Consider the following 12,760-nt stretch of genomic DNA (forward strand, 5'->3'; position numbering starts at 1 on the left):
TGCCACAAGCGAGGTGCTGGCACAGCTTTCCTTTCTGGGGGCCTGAGGGTCTGAGAAGCTGTTTCCTTGCTTCTTGAAGCTTCCAGAGGCCCCCGCTTTCCTGGGCTCCATTGTGCTCCATTTCCAAAGTCAGCCACTTGGCGTCTCCCTGACTCCCCTTCCGTCGCCGTCTGACCGTCTCTTCTGCCTCCCCCTTCCACAGTTAAGGTCCATGTGGGGGCGCCTGGGTGGCTCAGTCGGTTGAGCCTCCGACTTCGGCTCAGGTCACGATCTCATGGTTTGTGAGTCCGAGCCCCGCGTCGGGCTCTGTGCTGACAGCTCGGAGCCTGGAGCCCGCCTCGGATTCTGTGTCTCCTTCTCTCTCTGCCCCTCCCCCACTTGTGCTCTGACTCTCTCTACCTCTCAAAAATAAATGTAAAAAACTATTAAAAAAAAAAAAAGGTCCACGTGTACACTGGACCCACCTAGACAGTGTGAGCAAATCTCCCCATTTTAAGGTCAGCTGATAAGCGAACTTCATTCCACCTACAATCTTAATTCCCTTTTCCACATAAGGTAACATGTTGGCAGGTTCCAGAGAGTGGGACACAGACATCTTCGAGGGCCACTCTTCTGTGTTCCCTGAGTCCCAAACCGTCATCTCTCCTGGGACAGTGTATTGTTTGATCCCTTCGTTATCTCCTCTAAGTTATTAGGCCCCAGCAGCCCAAGAAATGCTGGAGCCGTGGGTCAGGAACGAATGTGGACTCCTGGAGGACCTCACCGCAAAGCTAGGCTTGACGAGAGTGTTAGGGGGTCCTGGGTGCCCCAAAGCCGGCCCATCTGGGGAAGCATGCTGGGAAAAGTCATGGGAACGAACTGTGAACAGGTGAAATCCAATCCCGGTGACCTATCTTTGTGCTTGTAGGTGTGGATTTGGTCAAAAGCCAAGTTTATCAACAGGAAATTTCTCATGGAGGAACTTTACCGGCGCTTTCTGGATGGAGAAGACAGCCACGTGGCTCAGGAAGATGACCCCTTCTGGGATCCTGTCGAGGTTGTCCACTTGGGCTCAGCCCACATCTGGCTCCAGTCGCTGGCCTACTCCATGAAGCTGGAGGAGCAGGTGGAGTTCATGAACTGCGAGGGGGAGGAAGAGGCCGTGGTGCACGTCTGCGTGACTCCCTGCTCCCCGGCGGGACGGTGGGTGTCCCCTCTCTACCCGCCCCCCCCAGCCCGGCCCGGTCCTGGCAGAAAACTCCCAGCACGCCTGCGCTCTCCTGGATGAGCTGGTCAGCACGGTGTTCCCGAAGAGCTCATTCAGTCACGATTTGGCCCCAGCAAATCTGATTTTTGCCACGGCGACCAAATCGGCGGGCCCGGAATATCTCAGGTCCTCGCTGATGCGGCCCGAGGGCTGGAAGAAAGCAGAGTTTCCAGCTCGTCCCTTCTCCATCCGTGGTGTAGGCTCCCATCGGTTTTCTGTCCCTTCCCTCAAGGCAGGGACTGAGGTGTCTTCGTCCCCTGACGTGGCCTCCTTCTGAGTTTTTTGCCGACCTTCTGTGGGGACGGGCGTTGCCATAACTCTGCTACACTGCCCTTCACCGTCCTCTCAGGGACCCCCTCTCTTCCCTCTCTCTAGGCCATGGGCAGTCCACAGCGTTTTCACAAAAGCCCAGGTCTCTCAGCAATTCTAAGCAAAGAGGTGGGCAGGCGGGGGTCTGGTCTGGGTGCAAGGTGCTCTTAGGCACCCGGGACGGCCTCCCTGTCTTTCTGAAGAGGGAACCAGCTCAGGGCCGCGGGGTCCTGGCACCCAGAGACCAAGCCGACCATCGACTCACTGTCTTTACTGGGAGTCTCAGCAACTTTCTGGTCACTTGGCCACCTCGGGCTTCTCGGCTGCCGGACGGTTTCTCTCTCGTTGCAAACTCCTAAGGCACATTCTAGCTTATAGGCTCGATGCGAGGTTGACGTGACAGACGCCCCCTGTTGGAAAGCTGTCCAAACTGGTTCGCGAACCTGTAGGCCTGGAGTTGATTCTGGACTGTGCAGAGCTCACCAAGGAAAGGGTCGCCATGAGAGGCCGCATCCTCTACCCCACTGGGAACCCGCCCGGGGCTCCAGGGCTGGGTCGCGTATTACACGAGGCGGTTACGTTGCGGCCTCTTCCTCCAGGAGGCTGGGAGCTCCTTGAATGCCTGTTGCGTGAACGCGCTCCACGGCTGGCAATGCTCCTCGTCTTTTCTTCAGAGAAGCTGGCCATATCTTGAGGAGTCTCAGGAGTGCCCTTTGACGACACGACCCTCACCTGCTCGGGCCCCGGCTGACCTGTGATCTGCCCTGTCCTCCTCTGTTCGCAGAGCGTGCGGCGAGGAGGACGTGGTTATCGACCCGTCGGAGCTGCTGGGCAAGAGGATGGACTTCCAGGTTGGCCTCGTGCGGTGCCTTGGGGTCAAGTGGCTGAAGGAGGACACAGGGCGAGGCATTCAGATGGGGTACCGGCTGCGCACACACCCCCCCCCTCGCGGGCCTTGGCGGGCGGGAGTCTCTCCTGGCGCTTGAAAAACGAGTTCATCACGAAATTTTCATACGTCTCTCTGCTTGTTCAACCCCAAAATGCCTATTTCCCCATCGGTTAATAGAAGTCCCACATCCTTCTAGGTTGCTGGACTGAAAGCCACGTTTATTGATCCTCAGTGATTGAAGCAGTGGTCAGAGATTCTAATTATCTGATAGAATATCAAGGGAAGCTGTACTCTCTACATAGAATCATGGTTTTTTTGTTGTGTTTTTTGTTTTTTGTCTTTTTGAGTTGGAAATGAAAGGACTGTTATCACAATATGGAAGAAACACCAGATAGGCTTAGTCAGGCTAAGAGACGGTAAGAGAGAAAGCAATAAAGCAAGGGAAACTTTGAAGGACAAAACCCAAAACACCACCTCACGTGGAATATTAACAATTTTAGGGGCGCCTGGGTGGCTCAGTCGGTTAAGTGTCCGACTTGGGCTCAGGTCACGATCTCACAGTTCGTGGGTTCGAGCCCCGCATCGGGCTCCGTGCTGACAGCTCAGAGCCTGGAGCCTGCTTCGGATTCTGGGTCTCCCCCTCTCTCTGCCCCTCCTCTGCTCACACTCTGTCTCTCTCTCTCTCTCTGTCTCAAAAATAAACATTAAAAAAATATAAATAAATAAAATTAACAATTTTAGATGATCAAAGTAGAACGTATTTCTCAAAATCCATTTCCTTTTTGCTAGACATTTAATACTGTCCATGTAGTGGTGCTACTCGTGTTAAATAGCAGAGACGTTGGGGGGTGGCAAGCACGAGGATCAATTTCAGGTCGTCTCGTATCAAGTAACCAAGCCAAGCCATCATTCTTTGGCTCATCTGATCCATTTCTTTGTAAATGTGTCCCTTCTGGCATGCAATGCTGTTTTATGTTCTTTTCTCAGGTACAGAATTTATGACCTTTCAAGCACTTTATATACCAAGCCTGTATGGAAAATGGTGAATCCCCAAATAGAAGAAACTGTCCAATTTACGGCCTTAAATGCATCTCAGGAGTTTCTGAATTATTTACAAACAGACGCTCTCATTGTTGATTTATGGGGTCTTCAAGGTACCACGTTTGCTTCCTCTTTGGCACGATGCATTCTTCAATCAGATATCACGTCAATATATCTAGGGTTGCCAAGGATGTGGAGGAGGGAGGGGGTCAGGGTCTTAATAGCCCAGAGCGGTCTTCTCCTGGGTCCCTGGGCTCTAGTCCACAGGGGATTAAATGGCTTAAACCTCTTCATGTAGGGGCGCCTGGGTGGCTCAGTTGGTTAAGTGTCTGACTCTTGATTTCGGCTCAGGTCACGATCTCACGGTTCGTGAGTTCGAGCCCTGCGTGGGGCTCTGCGCTGACCGTGCAGAGCCTGCTGGGGATTCTCTCTCTCCCTCTCTCTCTCTCTGCCCCTCCCTTGCTGGTATTCTGTCTCTAAATAAATAAATAAACAAAGGAACATACATTTAAAAAAAAATCTCTTCACACAACACTGGGCCTGGAGGTGTTTCTTTCCTTGATGGTGTCTCCCTCACATTACAGAAGGCTGCACCCAGCTGGACTGCTCTCAGTCGGACCTCATGGTCACAAGTGAAGGCCACGTCATGGTGGACACCAAGAAAATGTCCACTCTGATGGATCCAGGCCAGGTGTGCCCATTTATGTGACATTCAAACGGGCATCGCACGTGACAGCTGCTTAGGGATCATCGGTGTTCCTTCCACTTAACAAATGTTTTCCTTATTTACTCCTGTGTTCCCCCAGGGGCTTCAACCCTGCTCACCACACCCTCACCCCCACCCCATCTAGGGGGTTAAAACTGCCAGTCCCAAAGGGTATGCAGATAACCCCGCGAAAGGCTAACCTGACATGTTTTTTGTAGACGCCATCAAGTCAGATATCGGAACTCTACATGAAGCTGCTCAAGTTAGAGCAGGAGACAGAGCTGCTCAGAGACACCAACAGAGCCCTGAGAGAAGAAAACGTGTTTCTCAAACAATCACTTGAGAAGGTCGGTTCTACTCAACAAGGTGAGAGGCTATGTAAGTCTTGCTTGTTAAGTTTCTCTCTAAACTCCTACGTTTGAGACGTATATTTATATATATATATATTTTTTTTTTTTTAATTTTTTATGTTTATTTTTGAGAGAGAGAGAAAGAGAGATCAGGGGAGGGTCAGAGAGAGAGGGAGACACAGAATCTGCAGCAGGCTCTAGGCTCCAAGCTGTCAGCACAGAGCCCAAAGCGGGGCTTGAACTCACGAACTGTGAGATCGTAACCTGAGCTAAGGTTGGATGCTTAACCAACTCAGCTCTGAGATGTGTATTTGTATTTCAAAGAAATTTACTTTTTAATGAGTTGATCTATATCTTGTTTCATAAAAAAAAAAAATCTGAGAATTTTTTCCCCTTCTGCCTGGATGTGTCTCAACCTGTGCTTGATAAATGCTGGTGTAGATTGCCACCAAAATAAATATGTACATAGAGACTTGGGAGAGCAGATGTTGAAATAAATGTTCTGTCTCCTCACCGCCTCAGCACAAAAGCCTTCCAACACCCTGAAGCTAACTTGGACGGCAGCACACCCTCCAGCAGCCAGAGAGATGAACCAAATGTACACTCGGCCAGCCAGCTCCGACAGAGAATTTGCCAAAGCCCTTAAGCTGTTCTACCACAGCATGAACCAGGCAAGAGGGCAGCTTCTCCGACTGAGACAAGAGAAACCTCCTGTAAGTAACCGGAATCCTGGGAGCAACGGGGTTCTTCTCCCATTAGATTTAGGCATTGGAAAGAACTGCATTTCTTTTTAATTTTTTAATATTTATTTTTGAGAGAGAGAGAGAGAGACAGAGCATGAGTGGGGGAGGGGCAGAGAAAGAGGGAGACACAGAATCCGAAGTGGGCTCCGGGCTCCGAGCCATCAGCACAGAGCCCGATGCGGGGCTTGAACGCATGAACCATGAGATCATGACCTGAGCCGAAGTCGGTCGCTCCACCGACTGAGCCCCCCAGGCACCCTGGAAAGAACCGCATTTCTTGAGCTGGGGGATGTGTGTGTTCAACAAAAGAGGAGGCGGAGGCCTGAACAGTGTGTCCGCTGCTCTCCTGGGCATCCGTCTCTGCTCTTGCTTTTTTATTCAAGTGCGCTGCTGGCTGTTTCCAGGTAGTGATATTCATTGACTTTATGACTTACACAGTATCCCAGAAACACAGATTTGGCTTACTGTTATAAACCAAATAAATACAATTCATCACACTAAAATGCTAGAGGAGGTGTCCCGGGTGGCTCCGTCCGTTAAGCACCCAACTCTCGATTTGGGCTCAGGTCACACATGATCTTGCACACCGTTTGCGGGTTCAAGGCCCGCTTGGGATTCTCTCTCTGCCCCTCCCCTGCTCACGTGCTCGCTCTCTCTCTTAAAATAAATAAGCATTTTTTTAAAAAAGGATAGGAGAAAAATCAAGGTTACTTCAACAGATTCAGAAAAAGCAGGTGACAAAATTCAGCATCTTGCCATGATAAAAACTCTTAGCATATTAGGAATAGAATGGACATCCCTCAATCTGAGGAAGGCAGACTTAAGCACAGAGCAAGCATGATCCCTAATGGTGTAGCGCTGGATGCTTTTTTCCTTTTACATCAGGAAGAAGTCCGGGATGCTAGCCAACTTGACTTCTGTGTGACACTGTACTTGAGCACGAAATACAGGAATAAAGTTGAAAACGGGAAAAAGTAACAGCAAGAATAGCATATGTTTATACAACACTTACTAAGTGCTTTACAGTTACTCACTTCTCACAGCCCGATGTCGTCGGTACCATCATTAGCCTTATTTTACAAATGACGGGTCTAAGGCACAAGACAGGTTAAGTAACTTGGGTGAGGACACAACCAGTTGACTAGCAGGACCAACCTCCAAACCCAGCAAGGGTCCCTCCACAGTCTATGTTCTCTCCTACTACCCCCATGCTGCCTCTGTTATTATTCTCAGATGACCTGTGTATGCAAATTAAAACTCCAGAAGAATTTATAAATTAACTACTAGAATGACAAAGTTGCCGGAAAGAAAATCATATATACACACACACACACACACACACACACACACATATTTGTTTTGTTTTGAGAGAGAGAGAGCGTGCACGGGAGGGGCAGAGAGAGAGGTAGAGAGAGAATCCCAAGCAGGCTCTGCACTGTGAGCGCAGAGCCCGATGTGGGGCTCGAACTCACAAACCGCAAGATCGTGACCTGAGCCAAAGCTGGACGCTTAACTGACTGAGCCACCCAGGCGCCCCAAGAAAATCAATATTTAAACATTAACTGGGGCGCCTGGGTGGCTCGGTCGGTTAAGCATCTGACTTCGGCTCAGGTCATGATCTCACGGTCCGTGAGTTCGAGCCCCGCGTTGGGCTCTGTGCTGACCGCTCAGAGCCTGGAGCCTGTTTCAGATTCTGTGTCTCCCTCTCTCTCTGCCCCTCCCCTGTTCATGCTCCGTCTATCTCTTCCTCAAAAATAAACGTTAAAATTTAAAAAAAAAAAAAACATTAACTGCATTTGAGGGGTGCCCGGGTGGCTCACTTGGTTGAGTGTCTTACTCTTGATTTTGGCACAGGTCGTGCTCTCATGGTCCGTGGGCTCAAGCCCCGTGACAGGCTCTGGGCTGACAGTGCAGAGCCTGCTTGGGATTCTCTGTCTCACTCTCTGCCCCTCCCCTGTCTCACAATAAATAAGCGAACGTCAAAAAAAAAATTAACTGCATTTGAATATAACAGCATCCAACAGCACTGCCTTGTGTAAAAGATGTCATTTATCATTGCATCAAATCCGTGAAGTACTTAGGCCTATAGCTAACATAAAACTGTGCTATAAAGCCCGTAAAACTATGGCCTGGTATGGAGAAAATGTTAAACTTCGCTTGAGCGATGTTAACGAAGATCTAAATAAATGGTGAAACGTGCTAGGTGTCCACAGTTTGGAAGATTTGCAATTGCAACTCTTTCGAGTCCCCCTGAGAGTCACTGTAACCCAACCAAACGTAAGGGGATCTGACGAGATGATGCTATACTTGAGATGGGATTGCGAAAGCAAAGAACAGCCAAGACCCAACACAAGCGTAGGAAGCCTCGCCCTACCTGATGCCAAGGCTTACTTTAATGCTATGGTAACAGACAGCAAAGTATCAGCCCAGTGTGGATAAGGTAACCAAAGGAGAAAGACAGAAGGCCCGGAAATAGATTCACCCAGGACCAGAGACACGCTATGTGACCGATGAGGGACTGCGGTGACGGCAGCAAGGGTGGATTTTACAACAAACGGTGATAGAATTAAGAATACATACTGGGGCGCCTGGGTGGCTCAGTCGGTTAAGCGTCAGACTCTTGATCTCAGCTCAGGTCACGATCTCACAGTTTTGTGAGTTCGAGCCCCGTGCTGGGTTCTGTGATGACACTGTGGAGCCTGCCTGCAATCCCCTCTCTCTTCCTCCCACTCTCTCTCTCAAAATAAATACATAAACTTTAAAAATTAAAAAAAAAATGCATACAAATGCATTCCAAAATGAAATTGGAATCTTACCTAAGACTATAGCCAGAAACCAATTTCAGGTGACAACTAAGGACTCAACCGCAAAAGGTAAAAGCCTAGAGATGATCGTGACCATGCGGTGACAGGACAGGACAAAACACCCGGCTGTCAAGGGAAACACCGATAGATGCACCCGCACTAAATGGTACACTTTGGCCCAGATACCAAAATAAAGGCAAAAGAGGCCAGGAAAGGTTATTTACACACAACACGTTTAACATGTAATGAACTAAGATCCAAAGCAAAGAACTACACAAACCAAAAAGAAAAACAGCCCAACAGAAAAAAAAAATAAAAAAAAAAAAAGAAAAGGCCAATAGACACATCAAAGGGTGCTTAACCTCTTGAGTAGTTCGGGAAACACTAATTGAAACCACAGTGAAACGGTATTATAAACCCACCATGCTGGCAAAACTTAAAGGTCTAAAAATACCCAGCTGTGATGACGGGATGAAGCAACAGAAACCCACGCATTGCCGGGAGGAGTTTAAATTGGTTCGACCACTTAGAAAAAAAAATTTTTTGCCACTTACCTAATAAAAGTGGGAAAATGCATCAACCCTAGAAGCCTGCGACTCAGCTCTTCGCAGAGTCAGCTGGTTCTGCAGAGGATTCGGCCCCAAGGCCCCCAAGCAGTGGTTCTCAGAGGGTGGTCCCCCTGCCTAGCAGCTCCAGAATCATCTGGGGTCTTAGAGGTCCAAACCCCAGGGCCCCTGCCAGACCTGCTAAACCAGAGCCCTGGAGTGAGGCCCAGGAGTCCGTGCTTTAACGAGCCCTCCAGGTGATTCTGCCTGGGAACTGAAGTCCGAGAACCACCTCACTAGGCTCTCAATGCACGGATTTGTCTCCCACGTACTGGGATGATTCTAGTTATACACCATTCTTGAGAGAATTGAGAAAATAGCCCCTCGGATCATTTCCTATTCTGTGGTTCAGATGAGGGACCGGCTGAAAAATTCTGCAGAAACCCACGCGTGTATGCCCCAGCTGCTCTTAATCCCCCCTCCTCCATAACAACCGGCACCGGAAAACCCCAGCGGAAGAGAGGTCAGGGAAGCACCCCCCACCCCCCGGACCGGGGAACCCTAGCCACATGCCAGTCGATGAATCTCAGCACCACCCGTCAGCGCTGACTTCCAAGTCCACCAAAGATACCATCCAGTAGGATTCCGTAAATGGACAGGAAATGGGCAAAATATACGGTTCAGGCTGCATTCCAGGTGGCACAAGAAAATGATGATCACGGAAGTCAGGCTAGTAGTGGTTGTTCCTGGGGGAGAGAGGGTGTGACCTGCGGAGGTCTGTGTTGCGCAGGTGTATTCCCTTCAACACATTAAGGGTTCTCGTGTGCGCCTGTCTCTCACAATTGCAGAGAAAGAAAAACTGATGAGGGGAAAGACACTGTAAACAAGGCTAAAAAAAAAAAAAAGCCACACCCCATTTGTATTGTTTTTCATCACAGAGTAGTATTCAGAAAATATAAATGACGACGTTTAAGAGAAAACCAGGATGGAAAACACACTGGAAGCAATGGCCTAAGTATCCCAGCTGCCATCTCACTAGTGATCCGGGAACCACCTACAGGGACGCTCGGTGCCCTCTGCCGGCTCCCGACTCGTGAGCGCGGTCACCCTCCGCTCCACTGTCGCACGCGGGCACTCGGGCCCACCCGTGCCCCTGCACCTGCCTCCCCGGGGTGGGGCCCGCAGCAGGCAGCCCACACTCCGCTACCGACGGGCGCACCCCCACCCCCACCCCCGCGCGGTCCTTGGCAAACCCCAGAACTCCCCCCGGTATTAAAGGCATCCGGGTCATTCCGATCTGAATGAGCCCTTCTCTCCAGCAGCGGCAGCCGAAGGCCGGGCCGGCGGCCTTCCCCACGCTGGACAGGCCGCCAGGGGACTCACCACCTCTGCCGGCAACTTTCCCACGAAGCTCGTCGGCAGAACTTCCGGGCACCCCCCTGAGGCTGCTATCCTTTCCCCCGTTCCTTCATTTCCAGGAGGAAGATGAAATGCTTCGACCGTTCGTACAGCAACAGGCACAGAAGTTAAAGGACTTTGGAGACGTGCTGGAGTCCAGCTTGCGGAGGCTGAAAAACGATGTCGCCGTCATCGTGAAAAAGAAGAGAGCGAGTTTGCCGCACGCAGAATAGCGCGGACGCAGCTGCTGACAACCCCTGAGCTCTGGGCGAAGCTCCCCCGCGCAGCCGGATTAACTCGGCCACCAGAGCTGCGCTGTGGGCGCAACGCACTCCAGTCATTTCTTGTGCCGCTTCTGTCCTTCAGTTTGATTTACAGTCACGTAGAGATGAATCCACACCCAGGGCGAAGGTGGGCTGGGAGACAGGAGGTCTTGGGGGTGGGCGGTTCGCAGTCTGCGCGCTGGCCCTGGACTGTCTGGGGCTCAGTCCTCTCATCTGTCACTTCCCGACTGTAGCTGGAGGCAAACGCCCCCTGCCCCCCTCCAGCCTTTGTTCCCTGTTAGGTGGAAATGAGAGCAGCACTAACTGCAGATGGGTAACGGATGCAAAGCACCTGTAAAGCACTTAGCACAGCACCCTGGGCTGGGAAAAGCACTTAGAATAGCACCCGGGGCTGGAAGCACTCAGCACAGCACCCTGGGCTGAGAAAAGCACTTAGCTCAGCACCCGGGGCTGGGAAGCACTTAGCACAGCACCCCACAAACCAAAGCAGCTGATAAGCATCTGCCATTGATATTTTGATGGTAAACAGTTTGAAAGTTCAAATAAAGCTGTTGTGATGAATTTCTTGCTGTCAGACCTGGAGACTTAACAGTTATTTCAAGCCTCTCCTTTGTTATCCTTGCTCTGAAAACATCCACTTATTTTGCTGCCTTCATGAGTTTATCTGAAAATGGTTCAGTGCTGTATCGTGCACCCATGCAATGCGGGTCCGCGGGGCCAAGGTTGAGACCTTCGGGAAGATCTCCCGACAGGTAGTCAATCTCAGGTGACCCTGGTTCTGCAAAGAACTGCCGGGTGGGTCTCCACCGCCGAGGGCTGACGCGCTGGGCGCTCCGGCGGGGGTGGGGAGGGCTGTAGAGAGACCTCCTGTGGCCAGAGAGCCCCTACTGGTAACAGCAGCACTAAGGATACTGAGACTCCGTGAGCATGTACGTGTGCCGGGCACCAAGCTACGTGCTCAACGCGTTAGCCCATTTCACTCATTACCATCCTATGAGTTTGGCACAGTTATCTCCCCCGTTTTGAGGTTTTAAATAAGCAAGGCCTGTGCGCCTCTGAGTGAGCAGAAGTCTGCAGGTGGCGTTCTGGACCACCTGTGGCCTGTGCACAACTGTCCCAGGTTGGGGCGGCGGGAGGGAAGCTGGGCTGATTTGTGTAAGAAACCAGGACGGAGGAAATAGACGTGACAGCCCCAATCCTTGCCCCCTAAAGTATGAAGTTAGGGCGATCAAACAGGATGAAACAAACTCTATGGCAGGACAGCTATCAAGGCCTCCAAGAGGAGCCTCCAAAAAGCAGGGAGTCTGGGCTGGTGATTTCTGCTTAATACTAGGGACCAGGGGCTAATCGAGGAGGCCTGGGCGGGGAACCAGGGGCTCTGGGGCAGGACCAGTATATGCACACCAACTAAAAAGTAACCTGAAACAGTGAAGCCCAAGTGTGGAGCTCTGCGTGCTGATGGCCGCAGGGACCGGGTCTGAAAAGCAGCAGGGAATCCTGGAAAGCCTGGCAGAGAGGCCGAGGGAAGCAGGAATGGCTAATACCTCGTGGACTGAGCCCCGGCGTTCTTCGCCAGTTTGCAGAAATAATTGCAGAAGGAACAGGCTTTCTGCAAAAGGGTGGCGGGAGGAGCCTCAAGGTTTAAAAGGATACTCTGGGGGTGCCTGGGGGGGGGCTTAGTCAGTTAAGCATCTGACTTCGGCTCAGGTCATGATCTCACAGTGCGTGAGTTCGAGCCCCACATTGGGCTCTGTGCTGACAGCTCAGAGCCTGGAGCCTGCTTCGAATTCTGTCTCCCTCTCTCTCTGCTCCTCCCCGACTTGCACTCTGTTTCTGTCTCTCAAAAACAAATAAACGTTAAAAATTTTTATTTAGATAATCTGTATGAGACACACTTGTATCTCAGGCTGGAGGAGGCCCACGCAGGTTGTGCGCACCGGCATCCACCTCAGAGCAGGACACGGCCCACACACCACGAAGCTGGAGAGAACACCTAACAACGTGCGGCCTCACCCAGCGGCTCCCAGATGCACATCTAACCCGGATCAGTCGGCTCCAACCTGCAGACCCCCTGAATGCAAACTGCTGGGGGCCGCCGCGGACCCCAGTGTCGTTCTAGGATTCTGGCACGTGGCCACTCTGTTGCTCCCGAACACCTTCCTGATTTGGGAGAAGATAAGAACTTAGTTCAAGGTCCCCCAAATTAGGGCAGAGCTGAGGGCAGAGGATGGGCAATACCCACACCGCCAGCATGAATCTCCGTGTTCACTTAGACGCCCTCTTCTGTACAGGTAGCACAGAAGGGCTGCTCAACACCATTAATACTCCTCTCAATACCACGCTTCTCCCTGCAGAGCAGAAGCTTCATGAAGGCAGCGGCTGCCCTCTTCGTGGCACAGAGCCCCAGGTATGTGTTTATTTTACGCTTATTACAAAAGGAAAAGT

General features: G+C 51.1%; 1 protein-coding gene across 1 annotated transcript in view; it reads left to right on the top strand.

Moving 5' to 3' along the window:
* Nucleotides 1–12,665, top strand: part of LOC132686905 (kinesin-like protein KIF28P) — an 81,546-nt gene extending 68,881 nt beyond the window's left edge. The window contains exons 17-24 of the mRNA XM_078440532.2: nucleotides 908–1,182; nucleotides 2,340–2,474; nucleotides 3,432–3,598; nucleotides 4,070–4,178; nucleotides 4,421–4,569; nucleotides 5,064–5,254; nucleotides 10,112–10,240; nucleotides 11,847–12,665. Of these exons, the coding sequence (XP_078296658.2) occupies nucleotides 908–1,182; nucleotides 2,340–2,474; nucleotides 3,432–3,598; nucleotides 4,070–4,178; nucleotides 4,421–4,569; nucleotides 5,064–5,254; nucleotides 10,112–10,240; nucleotides 11,847–11,960 (1,269 nt within the window). The 3' untranslated portion in view covers nucleotides 11,961–12,665. The remainder of the gene's footprint in view (nucleotides 1–907; nucleotides 1,183–2,339; nucleotides 2,475–3,431; nucleotides 3,599–4,069; nucleotides 4,179–4,420; nucleotides 4,570–5,063; nucleotides 5,255–10,111; nucleotides 10,241–11,846) is intronic.
* Nucleotides 12,666–12,760: the final 95 nt, after the last annotated feature.

Source organism: Panthera onca, chromosome F1, assembly GCF_046562875.1.
Source record: "Panthera onca isolate mPanOnc1 chromosome F1, mPanOnc1 haplotype 2, whole genome shotgun sequence".
In the NCBI taxonomy this organism is placed as follows: Eukaryota; Metazoa; Chordata; class Mammalia; order Carnivora; family Felidae; genus Panthera; species Panthera onca.